Source organism: Artemia franciscana, chromosome 5 (assembly GCF_032884065.1).
Source record: "Artemia franciscana chromosome 5, ASM3288406v1, whole genome shotgun sequence".
Lineage (NCBI taxonomy): Eukaryota > Metazoa > Arthropoda > Branchiopoda > Anostraca > Artemiidae > Artemia > Artemia franciscana.
Window position 1 is genome coordinate 13,793,488 of NC_088867.1, and position 13,587 is coordinate 13,807,074.

At 32.9% G+C, this 13,587-nt stretch overlaps 1 protein-coding gene across 1 annotated transcript in view; it reads right to left on the reverse strand.

The window, feature by feature from the left end:
• LOC136027001 (structural maintenance of chromosomes protein 5-like) overlaps window positions 1-13,587 on the reverse strand; it is a 116,528-nt gene that overhangs the window by 39,211 nt on the left and 63,730 nt on the right. Inside the window, exons 11-12 of the mRNA XM_065703883.1 lie at window positions 8,211-8,373; window positions 3,385-3,554 (exon numbers count right to left, since the gene is read on the reverse strand). Of these exons, the coding sequence (XP_065559955.1) occupies window positions 3,385-3,554; window positions 8,211-8,373 (333 nt within the window). The remainder of the gene's footprint in view (window positions 1-3,384; window positions 3,555-8,210; window positions 8,374-13,587) is intronic.

The window sequence follows — 13,587 nt, forward strand, 5'->3', positions numbered from 1 at the left end:
GTAGGGGCATGTTTTAATATTAGTTTTCCTCTCTATTCAGAATGTATACTTTTCAATTTAAATTTCAATGTTTACAAGAGCTATTTTAAAACAAAACATGAAAATACAGTTGCGACATAAATATCCTAGCATTTATCGTATAGATCAAAAGCTCTGAGGACAAGGAACGGGTAGAAGGCGAGTTCAATATGATTTTCTTGACATCAGAAAACTTTTTTACTTGAAATTTTCCACAGAAACAGAAACACTGACATGTACACACCTGTCGGGTAGACAGACATACACAAACGGTCATGTATGCTATTGATCTACAGCAAACTCTTCTTAAGAGTATAAATTGGCCAGTTATTACTATTGTTCTTCCTTCTTTCGCTTATAAACATTTGTGCTTTCAGCAAATTGCACATTTGCTTTTACCCTACCCCACTCCCACCATTTTCAAAAGATCAATGTCAATTATTTCCCGTTTGGTGAGTTTTGTCGTTAAGTATTTTAGATCGCTCTTTGACTTTAGATTGATCTGAGCATTTGACATTATTGAACTTCGAATGATTTGTGTTTCACAATCCTCTATTTGCCACCAATATATTTTTTATCTTTTTCCGCATTCTAATGACAGATGAGACATCGTTCAGAATAGTACAAATTTACCATAGGTCACCAGTAGCCTTCCAACCCAAAACCTCCAAGATATTAGTTCGGTCGGCTGGGGTAATTCCAAATGCGTTGCAAGAGTTGTAACATAAAGTAGATTACATTACAATCTCTCAAACTAAGAAAGTTGTATTTATGAACATTATCCATTTTCTCTTATTCTACTTGGTTTTCCAAATATTTTCAAGATTGTGTTTTTGTGCAAAATACTTCATATATTCTTTTTTCAATCAAAAATACATATATTACTTAGTTTACTTATTTATATTGTATTAGTTTATAAAACTTGGAGTTTAAATATTATATTAGTAACTTAATAACTTAGAGAAATAATATAAGTTAAGAGTAGGCATGTCAGTAAGAGTAGGCAAGCCATTTGATGCTAGAGATCTAGTTGTTTTATCCCTAAAGCCTATTCAACAAGTTCATATATTGCGATATTTAGGATTTTTCATTGATCCAAACCATTCATTTTTTATATCATTTTTATATCATTTATTTTTTCAAAAATTGCCCGAAGAGTTGGAATGCTTCGTAGCTTGAAGCATTTCTTGCCAAAGCGGATTCTATTAATGATTTATGAGTCAATTGTTTACCCATATATTTCATATGGCTGTCTGATTTGGAGCAGCTATTTTTACAGTAATTTCAAAAGAGTCCAGATTCTTCAGAACAATGCCGTGAGGATTGTAGGTAATTATGTCAAAGATGTGGATGACACAATTGCTTGTTTTAAGTCTTTACATTTGTTTAATGTGGACCAACTGCGGGATCATCAAGCAGCAGTTTTCGTTTTTCAGTGCGTGCAGAATTTAGTCCCAGATCATAACAGTGATATTCATGAATATGATACGAGGAATAGTGACAAATTGGTGATTGAACTGAAGAGTAGCACAAGATCGAGATTTTAATTGCAGTTTCTTGGAACTGTAGTCTGGAATTCTCTCCCGGAGAGCATCAGAGCGGCTGATCATCTTCGAGAGTTTAAGAGAAAGTTAAAAGGTTATTTAATAAAGAATGGTTGAATATTTGTGTTGTGAGTGCAGCACTTTTTTTTTTTTTTTTTCCTAGCACCACTATTTCAGCTTATTCCTAGAAAGTGGTAAGGGTCAAACCTCTGCGGTTTTTACGGAAAGTGTGGACCTTAGGTCGGATTGTTAAACATGACTCTGCATTTTGGAAAGTTTCGTGGAAATCTGTCCTGGGGCAAAAGATCTATTGTTTCTACCCATTTCTGTTCGTGATTTCAGCTGAGTTTATCATTCTGTTTTTCGCACTTGGGATTGCGGTGAGAAATGGTATCAGATGTGCCTCTTAAAGTTTAAAAGTTCTCTCATCGTTAAAGAACATCGTTAAAGTTTATCCTTCGCTCCTTTCTAAGTAATGATGTTAGAAACTTGGCCTACGGCAAAAAAGTCAACTTTTGAACTAAGACAGATAGATTTTTTTTCGACGGCGGTCGATAGCTCTTGATGAGCTGATCAAAGTATATGTCGGCCATTTTTTGGTAGAAAAATTCCTTCATAAGATATACCAGTTTAAAAGTTTAAAGGGGTTGACAACTTCAGTAGTAAGATATACACTGAAACCAAAAATAGGCCGATACCAATTGTGAGACATATGGGGGAGTTTTAAGCAACCATCGGTTGTTAGTCCATATCATCTTCAGCAATGAGGGGTTCGCAACTTTTGCTTTTTGATGTACCTATTATTTGTTTTCGGTGTATTTGATGGTAAGACCAATTTGGTTCCAGTGGTAAGACATGTAGGGAACTTGTAAGTAATAATTGGCTGTGAAGCTACAATAATCTTCAGCGATGAGGGGTTTGCAACTTTTGCTAGTTGCAATGGGGGGGTTTGCAACTTTTCCGAATTGGCGTACCTAATATTTATTTTAAGATCCTTACAGATTAACTACTTCAGCGTTTAATCCAAGCAAGGAAGCAAAACCAAAGTGTTGCTCTCACAACACTTCACTCGGTAAAGCCGAACAAAGGCTGCCGCAACACCTCACGTTGCCCATGCAACATAGATCTAGTTGTATTTATTTGTGAGGAGATAGGAGGTGGTAGGGAGGTCTGGGTGATTGGGGTGGTAAAGGAGGTCTGGGTGGTTGGGGTGGTAAGGTAGTAATCCGAGTAACATTTATTCAATTTACTGTGGCTACTATCAATTTACTATAGCATCAAGCCGTTTGACGTCAAAACAGCTGCACAGACTCCTCCACGCCAATCAGTTCAAAGCACTATACCGCTTCCACAGAGTTCCAATGTCCTTTATATCCTTCACTGAAAATATTAAAATCTAACTCTACGTTTTCATAAAGCTTTTTAAAATATTGATTGAAAACAAAAACCCTCGAATCAAAATAAATTGTTCACTACCATTCTTCAAACAGTCTACTTAGTAAGTCACTAATGGCGATTTCTACGTTAGTGAGATAGTAAACATTCGCTTTTCTTGCAATAACATATTGTTCACTACCATTATTCAAACAGTCTACTTAGTAATAGTCACTAATGGCAGTGTCTAAATTAGAGACAGTTACAAAATATTAGCTAATTCTGCAATAAATTAATTATTTTTATAAAAAACCTGAGTACAAAGACCCCAACTAGTATCAATACACCTTTGATTCTCAATAAATTCTTTAAATATTTCAGTTAATAATAGTCTCGAACAGTTATGTCCATGTTAGCGACATTCTAGTCTGGAACAACTTATACTTACAGATTCAGAGCCAACAGGAATCTTATGAATTCTGGACATTTTGCAGATGTATCTAAACTGAGAGTTGTTTAGCCTAACTGCATCACTAAGGTACTCTTCAAATCCATATCCCCTTAAGACGTCAATGCTAACCGGAGCACGGTATTCTGGATCTTCTTGTACGGCTAATCCTAAAAAGTGAATAATAAAAATTATCACAAAGATTAAAAAAAAAATAAAGCAGTCTACAAAACGAATATTCCCTGCTTCATAGACCACAGGACCACATTCCCATCTTCTTTGCCTAGCAGAAGACTGTGACACATACAGAAGGCATATCGACGCCATTACAAAGAGAGAGGCCCCAAGCCGACCTTTAAGGACGGACGGGACTTAAGTCAAATAAGTAAAGTCGTGGACCACAGGCACTCGTATTCTTCCTTAACAACGCTATTTAAAAAGCTATTTATAGGCTATTTAAAAATAGCCTATAAAACATCTAATGGATCTTCGTACGAAAGAAAATTCAAAAGTTTTACAGAAAAAACAAGTAAAAACAATTTAATTCTTGCGAGTGAGAATTAATAAAAGAACAATTGGTTCTTTTTTTTTAATTTATTATTTCCTTAATCTTTTTTTAATTTTAAATTTTTTATCCTTTTGTTCTATGCCAGAGGATATACTTTTTATCATCAATTCTGGGTCACCAATAAAGTTAAGAAATTGAAAACTAATTATGCCGTATCTTGGATGCAAAGAAAATTGTGTGTAAGAAAAACAAAAGAAAACATATTTCCTCTCTCCTCTAATATTTATATTGTTTAACATATAGCTTTTTTATTTATCTTGACCAAGATGACTTATGTATGCAATAAGACGTAGATCCGGTTCTAAGATATAGCAGACAAAAAACAGCAGATAGACTAAATAGTGGTAAACTTAAACCAATAGAGCCTACTTGTTTGTTTGTAACATTTACAATATGCATATTCGATGTATAAATTTACAATGCACATTCGATGTATTAATTATTGTCTGCAATATTATTCAATATAATTAAAGAAAGAAAAATATGACTTCATGTACGGTAATTAAATAAAAAAAAAACAAGTTTTTTTTAACTGCAAGTAAAGAGCGACATTAAAACTTAAAACGAACAGAAATTATTCCGTATATTAAAGAGTTGTCCCCTCCTCAACACCCCGCTATTTACGCTAAAGTAGGACGCTTTGTTACTGCTCTACTTTTTAAAACAATACAAAAACGTTTTAATGTCGCTCCTTACTTGCAGTTAAAAAAACTTGTTTTTTTTATTTAATTTCTGAACGTTTTTTCATTGATGGATGTTTTGATTTTGGCTCACCGCATATGAATAATTAAAACAACATTTGCATATTATTTTTTTGCTAAATAGCTTTTTCAAAGTTTTAATCGGACAATTTCGATAAAAAAAAGTGGGGGAGGGGGCCTAGTTGCCCTCCAAATTTTGGTTACTTAAAAACCCAATTAGATTTTTTTTTACAAAAGTTTTTGTGTGTAATAAACATACGTACCTTACGAATTAACTTACGTAACAAACTTCTATATCTGTGTATTTTTATTACGTATATGAGGGGGTTCACCCCCCTCGTCAATACCTCGCTCTTTCCACTAAAGCTTGAATTGTGTCCCAAATCTTTAAGAATGACCCATGAATCCCAAAGGCCGTTGAATAAATAGTTCAAATTACTAAAAATACTTTAGCGTTAAGAGCAAGGAATTGTGGAGGAGACAAATCCCCTTATATACGTAATATCTTATGTTCGTTTTAAGTTTTAATGCCCCTCATTACTTCCAGTTGAAAAAAAATTATTTATTTTCTCATTGTTTTTTGTTGTTTTTTTAATAATGGTAGAAAATCTTGCGGCCCCTTCATAGAAATTCTCATCCCCCGTGATAAATTCCTCCATAGAAAGATCCTCCCATGGAGTTGCAAAAGAATCGCAAAAAATGCGATTCTTTTGATGTAACTATTGGTATCAAAATTCTATTTTTAGAGTTTCGGTTACTATTGAGCCGGGTCGCTCCTTACTACAGTTCGTTACCACGAACTGTTTGATAATACTATTGATTGAAACATATTGCTATTTCAACTATTGTGAAACTACCAGCAGTTTCATCCCGCAGAGCACTGCTAATCGCGCAACTGTTCCTTTTTTGTGCTAAAATTCAATAGGCACTGCTTATGTAGTTAGCACCCACGACCGACCCTTAGAAGAGGTGGGGGGCAGCAGGAATGAATTTTTTAAGTTTACCATGTTTCAATTTCACCAGGGGAAGGGGGGATCCTTAGGATAATCTTGGGCGTACTTTAGCATCACTCAAAGTCCGCCATAATTCAGGTTTTCTCAAATATCTCTGTGCTTAGTAGAAGTCTTCAAAGAAAAATTAAAGTTACTTTAACATTTTTATAATAAAAGAAGAACTCGTATACCAAGTCTGAACTACCTAAGGTTGTCAAACTGATTAAAAATGTGTAAAAATAAGAGTTTATTTTAGTGTTTATTTTATTAAAGTTTAAAAGGGTTTGTTTGATTAAAAGGAATTAAAAAAGTTATTTTGTACTTTTTTAATTTCTACTTTTTAGTAGCATAGATCGGGTGGATGGGGTTAAATAATATAAATTACCACCTCTGAAAAATGAAGTTGAACATGATTGTAGGACATACTATGATTATACGACATAGATATCATTTCGAATAGTAGCTCAACAAGAAGCTACAGTGCTTTATGGTGGTTTTTCTAGTTCTCTGAGAGAAATGTGAAAACATTCCACTTAATACCTCGATTAATACTTCAATGGCATATAGAATAGCGTTAAGAAGTTTGAATTAAAACTAACTTGATGGAAGTGATGAAAAATTTGAGTGCCATGGTAATTAGAGAAAAGCCAAGACAGATGGCTCCTGTGAGAGGCAAAGCTGGCATAACTATTTCAGAATTGTATAAAAATCATTCATTTTACTTATTGATAGATAGTCTATCATCCATCCTAGGACAGAACTGAGGTAGATAGCCATAGAATACGAGTAATGCAAATAGCCTACAAGTTCTGTGAGCCATTTGAAGGCAATTGGAGACCCAAAAATTATATAGAACTATAGAAATAGACTAGAGTTAATGTCATATATCATGGAATGAGAAGACATATTTAAAGGGACGGGTGTACGAATCTTTCCCCAACAGCTACAGAAAAAGTAAGAAAGAATCTCTCCTCTTGCAAGTCTTCGTTCAAACAATTTCTAAATTTGTGCGATTTATTTAGTTTAACTGTTCAAAAGTCTAGAATTTAGAAAAATTTTGCTATAAAATAAAACCAGCACGAAATAAAAAACCTTGATTCAATTGTCAAATTCAGCTTAAAATTTTCTATTACAGTTGTATTATCCCGTACTGCAACAGTCTGCAAATAAAATTAATTCATAAACACAGATGCATATATGGCACTTTTATGGCACAGAGGTGTTTTTTTTAAGGAAGGTACCCCCTCCCTCTGTAAAAGGTAAAACAATGGGAGAATAAAAAGGAAATTGCTCGAAAATATGGCACTCAAGTTTCTTGCCAAAAAGGATATAAAATTCAACAAAACAAAATTTAACCTTAAAAACTTACATGCTTACTTCTTTAAGCTTTTCTTCGTAGCAGTAGATTTATATAACCTTTTGTATAAAATCTGAAGACACTATCATAGGATCAAGCACACATCGTTTTCTGCGAACAGGTTTTCTGCGAGCGGGTTTTCTGCGGGTCGTTTTCTGTGAACAGGCAAAGTAACTGGTATTTAAGTGAGAAAAAGAATCTCGGAGGACTCAATATGCCTGAGAATTTTACAGGTTGTAAAAATAACCACAGCCCACAATATGGTTGAATAGGTTAAGCGTGAACCTGACAATTTATTGTACTACAGCTTGAGGTACAATAGTACAACGTAGTAAAACTTGTGCTATGTAGTCTACAAGATTTATATTATGTTGAATATAGACAAAAAGGGTAACCAATGACAAAATATTTTTAGTTGATAGGCCATTATCATCTGTAATAAGTCGATGGTTGTCTGACAGCTGAATGTCGTTGGCACATGAACACTGTCATGATGAAGGGAAAACGTCCATTTTTGCCGACTTTTTAAAAAAATGGTAATTTGGTAACTTGAAGAACAGAACTCGTAGGAAGAGCATTACAAATATTTTGACATGAATCGTACGGATTTCCTGGCCAAATTGTACCCAAAAGTTTCTCTGTAGCGTTATAGCATTCCATGTCAGTTTCAATTTTTCAGACAAAATAATGAAAGGCATGAACTAACTGAAAGGCGTTTTTTCTCATTAGCATCTTCATCCTCTCTCAGAAACCAATTTTAAGCACTTCTTGTCTGATGATTAGTTTTAAATTCGACGAAAGCCCCTTTTTATTTGCTTAGATCCCTAAGAGGCAACTTCAAGAATTTCAAAAATTTATAAAAGTAAGGCTTAACACCACAGGCCTTACTTATAATACAATACCACCGCACAAGGTATTACAACACGTTATAAAGGTTATAGATTAATGAAATAGTCAATGCCCCTTCTGGTAAGTCTTTAATTTAATCTTCAACGACGACTAAATAAAAGTATTTAATTATTTCATTGATAAGTATTTAACTTAGTCTTAAACAAAAAGGGCCTTAGCACAATTTAAGATATACCTAAGCTGCAACAGATAACTAGACATTTAATTGAGGATCTTAATTAAATTTTTAGACTGTTATACCGTCTTTACTAGGCTTTTACTGTGGAAACAGCCTCGGTATGAAAATTGAGAAAGCTAACCTGCTGGGCAGTGATATGCTCCAATATTCATTTTCCTTTTGCCATTAACTTCGGCCAAGAATCGGTTCATGTCCTTTTTGTCTTCAAAGCCAAACGCATACATGTCATTGAAGCTAATTGCACGCTCAAGATATTTTGCAAAGCGATGATCGGAAACGGAAATCTACAAAAAAAAATTGGTAAATAAACGCAAAGCAACGCAATATATCTACGGATATATCTTTACAGTACAGGGCAAGCATCTATGCAAGAGTGGGAGCTTTGCGATCATACCCATCCCCAACGTCTCAAGATTTGTACTATCTCTCCGTATTGTTTCTAATAGTTTCAATATAACTCGCCTAATTTCACTTAGGTATGCCCTTCCCCACACACAAAAAAAAAAACAAATTAGTTTACCTTTGTATTTTCAAAAGCTACAAACTATTTTCCAATGGAAAAAAAGCGGTTATTAACTTTTCATCTTTCATTTATGATTGAAAAAGCAGGGATACAAATGCAGCAGCTATGTATTAACATTAAAAACAATAAAATAATATTGGATTTACATATTCTAAGTATTTTAAATTAGCCTCAGAAGAAAAAAATTATTATTAGAAAGAGAAGAGCCACATAAATACTCATTATTAATTGACAGTAATGACGGTATCAAGCTTGGTCTTTATTTTCTACTTGTTTTTTTTTTTTTCATTTTGAAATGATTTGCTTGTGTACATTGTTTGTGATATGAGGGAAATTGATGAGAGAAAAAACAAGACAGGTTATTAACTTTTCATCTTACATTTATGATTGAAAAAGCAGGGATATTTGTAATTTGTAAGCAATGCCACTTTTCAGGGGTAGGGTCAAAGGAATACCCTCCTAGAGCAAAAGAATATTTAAAATTGCGTAAAGAAAGGGGAAGAGTTCGAAGAATATTCTCATTTGGAAAACTCCATCACTCGAAGAAAACTCACAGCTATTGACAAAGCGATAAGAACACCAACACAGGACTGGTCCGAACAATTCCCCTCCAGGTGAAAATGGAAAACTTATGTCTTATGACACAGTTTGTGTGAGCCTCTCTCCCTCCTCCTTCTCTAGGAAAAATCATCTGATACTCCCGAGACTTCAGCACTGGCAAGGTCATAAGTTCCAGCGCCACTGATATTCCATCGCGCCTATTCATGAGTTTTCCTGAGAGTTTTCCAATTAAATATAAACTAAAAATATAAACTGTACCATTAAACATGTTTTTTCAATTTTTTTCACTAAGATAATTTTTCTGTTGTCTAGATCCAATTTTCAATTGCCTTAAAAAAACGCATCAAAAAATGGTAGAACTATTCCAGTTCTATATTTTTCTTTTTTAACTCAAAATTCTGGTAGGATTAACTTTGGGATAGATGATAGGAAATGATATCATGAAAAGAGAAATCACCAATGCAACAGCACAAACACATAAAAAAAAAGAGACAGAAGGAGAAAAGGAAGACTGTTTTCCTAAATTAGTGATTACTATAGACCAGCACTTGAATGAGGCCTTAACCCTACTCATCCATACAATCACATAGGTCAAACAGCATAACCATACACAATCAACCATAAAGAATAATCCATGGACAGGCAGTCATGTCGTCAATAAGTATAAGTCGTCATTTACCAAACAATAGAAAAAAAATAATAAAGACAAATAATTCAGAGGCAACAACCCAACACAAAGGCTCATCAGGAGAGTACACTTGCCTATAGGGTTTCGCCACTTTAAATTATCTACCCAGCCAAGTGTTGTGGCTACCACAGAATATCCATGGCATCCCCGTGTCAGGTATCACCCCCAAAATGCATGCCTAAGAAAAAAAAAACAGCAAATGTAAAACAACCAAGTAACACCAAAACAAGCTTATCCTGTTAATATATCCCTCTTTTTAGCAACAATAGGTAAACTAAATATAATAAATTTTACCAAATCACAAATATTAACACATTGCAAAAAAAAAATTGAATGAACTAAACAATTATAGAATTGATCTTTACCGTGTGGCTATTTTTTTTAAAAATCCGCTCTATTCGAAACACAATTCAAAATAAATGGCGCTGCATCATCATTTGTCGAACCTCCGAAATTAGTTGAAAATTTCTTTAAGTATTTCCAGATAATTCTTTTTATATTTATTTAAAAGTTCGTTATAATGAAAATAAATTTTTTAAATTGCCAAGTTAATTTATTTGCAGAAAAACCTCTTGATATCAATTTTTGGCTTAAGATTTTACATCTATTTTTAAAATCAATATAATTACTACAAATCCTTGCATAACGAAGTAACTGTGAGAAAAACGCCGAATACGCGATATTTGAGTGTATATTACTTTCAGGGAATGGGAAACTAATCACTTCAAAATTAAAATCATCCGTTTTATTATACATTTTAAAACTTAATTTATTTTTATCACAAATATTAATATTTAAATCTAAGAAATGATCTTCATGACCAGCGCCATGACTAGGTTCAAGAGTAAGCTCTGATGAATATATATTTTTAGAAATATCAATGAAATCCTTACAATTTAAGACCAAAATATCATCTAAATATCTTTTATTATTTGACAAAACATGTTTTAAATTATTTGGATTATTCTTATCCATCATATATTTATATTCTAGTTGACTTAAAAACAAGTCAGCTATAAATGGGCTGGCATTCCCCCCCATGGGAATTCCCACGATTTGCTTGTACAAATCACCACCAAATCTTATATAAGTATTGTATAAAACAAATTCTAGTAACTCAAAAATCATATCCAAGCTGTAACATCTCAAGTTAACTGTGGTATTAAAGCAATTTGTCCATATAGTTTTTTTATTATAAGTGTCTATTTTTAAGAACCTTTTACTAGATTTCTTGATAACAGTTTTTAAATTATCTATCACTACATTAAGTGATAAATTAGTATACATTGTCGCAAAATCAAAAGACTCAATTCTTTTAGCTGAAACCATTGTTAAAGAATCTATCACCTGCAGTGAATTATTAACACCCCAATATGGATTAAAATTCGAAAACTTTTTAATACCAGAACAATAGGTTTTAAGTTTATTCACAATTTCCTTTAAAATTAAAGAGAGGTCAGTAGCAGCAATGCGGGTTGGACATTTAGCTGCTCCAGCAATAAACCGTGGTTTAGGGGGATTCTTATGAAATTTTACAGTCCAATATAGGAAAGGGAACTTTTTATCATTGTCATTTATTTTAATATTAAAACTTTAATATTATTTTAATATTAAAATAGAAAACTGTGGCCATAATATTCACTTGTTCGTATTTAAGAGCGCACAAGCAAATAATTAAGCCCTTATTTCATAGGATTAGACATACATAGCGGTAGTTTGGCCTTTATCGGTTTTGAGGTCTTTTAAACACACCCAAATTTTTAGATCCAACTTCTACCAGACTGAAAACATTACAAACTGAACAACGTCTAAGAAACTCTTAAGATACTTATGATACAAATTAATAACCCCCTAAGTATTTATAAAAATGTGTTGCCCAAAATAAGCTGAACTTTGTAAAAGTAAAATGGTTTAACCTTAGCTTTATCAAGACAGACATTCCTTTGTCGAATGGCCATACAAAAAAAATAAAGGCCATACAAAATTGTATATATAAATCTATTTTAACGCAATGCACTAGATTCATTGGCTTTATACGGTCCCCTCAGTGCAAAAAAAAATCAATTCAAGTTTAGAATTTTTCCTCCAAGTGACAACTCTGGTAACGAAGAGAATTTTGCAACATTTCCAACATATATAATACGATAAATTTTTAAGGACTTTCCAGTAATTGTTCATACCTGAAATAGGATAACAAAATCGTATGAAGGATTAACATTGGACCAAATATGATCCCACAAATATTATTTGACACTGATTCGACACATAGCTGATTGTGTTTGAGCTGAACTTAGTAGTATCATGCAGACTGGTTACGGAAAACAGTCATAGTATGTACGCCAACAATTTAACGAGCAATCACTATTGCTACGCCGGTTATAATCTACGCAAAGAGTTGTGTCAAAAATATTAAAAAACTCGACATTTTAATGTTTCAGACCAGAGCACGAAACACAACCTTAAACAGAGCTCTTTAAACTATTACAATACACCTTGTGTTTTTTTTCTGTCTCTTACAGCTTTGATTAGTAAAGACAAAGAATAATTGTATATATAAATCTATTTTAGCGCAATGCATTAGATTCATTGGCTTAATACGGTTCCCTCGGTTCAAAAAAAAAAAAAAAAAAAAAAAAAAAAATCAAGTTTGCAATTTAGGAATTTTTCCTCTAAGTGACAACTCTGGTAATAAAGAGAATTTTGCAACATTTCCAAAATGTATAATACGACAAATTTACACTATTGCACCTTGTGTTTTTTTTTATGTCTCTTACAGCTTTGATTAGTACAGTCAAAGAATAATTGTATGTATATAAATCTTTTTTAACTTTACACTATTACAATACACCTTCTGTAGTGGCAATTATATATTCTTCATCCCACATAGACCTGTTTTTGCCCAAAAAAAGGGAAAAAGGAGAGCATAATTAATAAACGGTGTTTTTCTAAATTTTTTAATAATAAAAATGTGCTATAATAAAATCTGATAAATTTAAAGATAAATAATTTGTAATAGCTATTATTAGACCTTTTTTTTCTCATAAAAAATGTTCAAAAGAATAGTAAAATAGTTATAAAAACAAACCAAGACAACGGGATAGAAATTTTTCAAAGGCGCAAACTTCTTCAAACCCCACAATATGATATGGATTCAATCAGCACAATAAATAGATTTATCCATAAGAACGAAGATGATGCAAAATAATAAATTTCGACAGACTGCCTTGAAAAAACTTAATTTCTCATCGCATATGCCAGAGTGTGTGTTTTGCTCTAATGATTAACCGGCTTTCGGACGTACCCATGACTGACCAGCCTCTATATTTGAAAAACGATTTAAACAAATAACTCTATTGGGCCAGGACTAATGGTTTGAGGGGAGAATAAATGGTAAAGGAAATCACTAAATTGTATAAAATATACAAAAATTACAAAGAACAATTTAAACCTCAAGTGCAGCCTCGTTTTTCAAAATTTATCGCTAAAGAAAATATCTATAGGAACATGACAGAATTACAAAAAGGGAAACTCTCTGAGGAGACTCGTATTCTAAGAGTCTCAAATTCATAAGAAAGTTCATTAAAAAATGGAAAAGAAAGCTTATTTAAAAAAAAAAAAAAACTCCACCAACTTTGTTACCGTACACAATCATGAAGTTTCCATTTATTTGGATTGAATATCGTAGTTGCATTTGTTTTTCTTAGGCCATACATCGGGCTGAAGAAA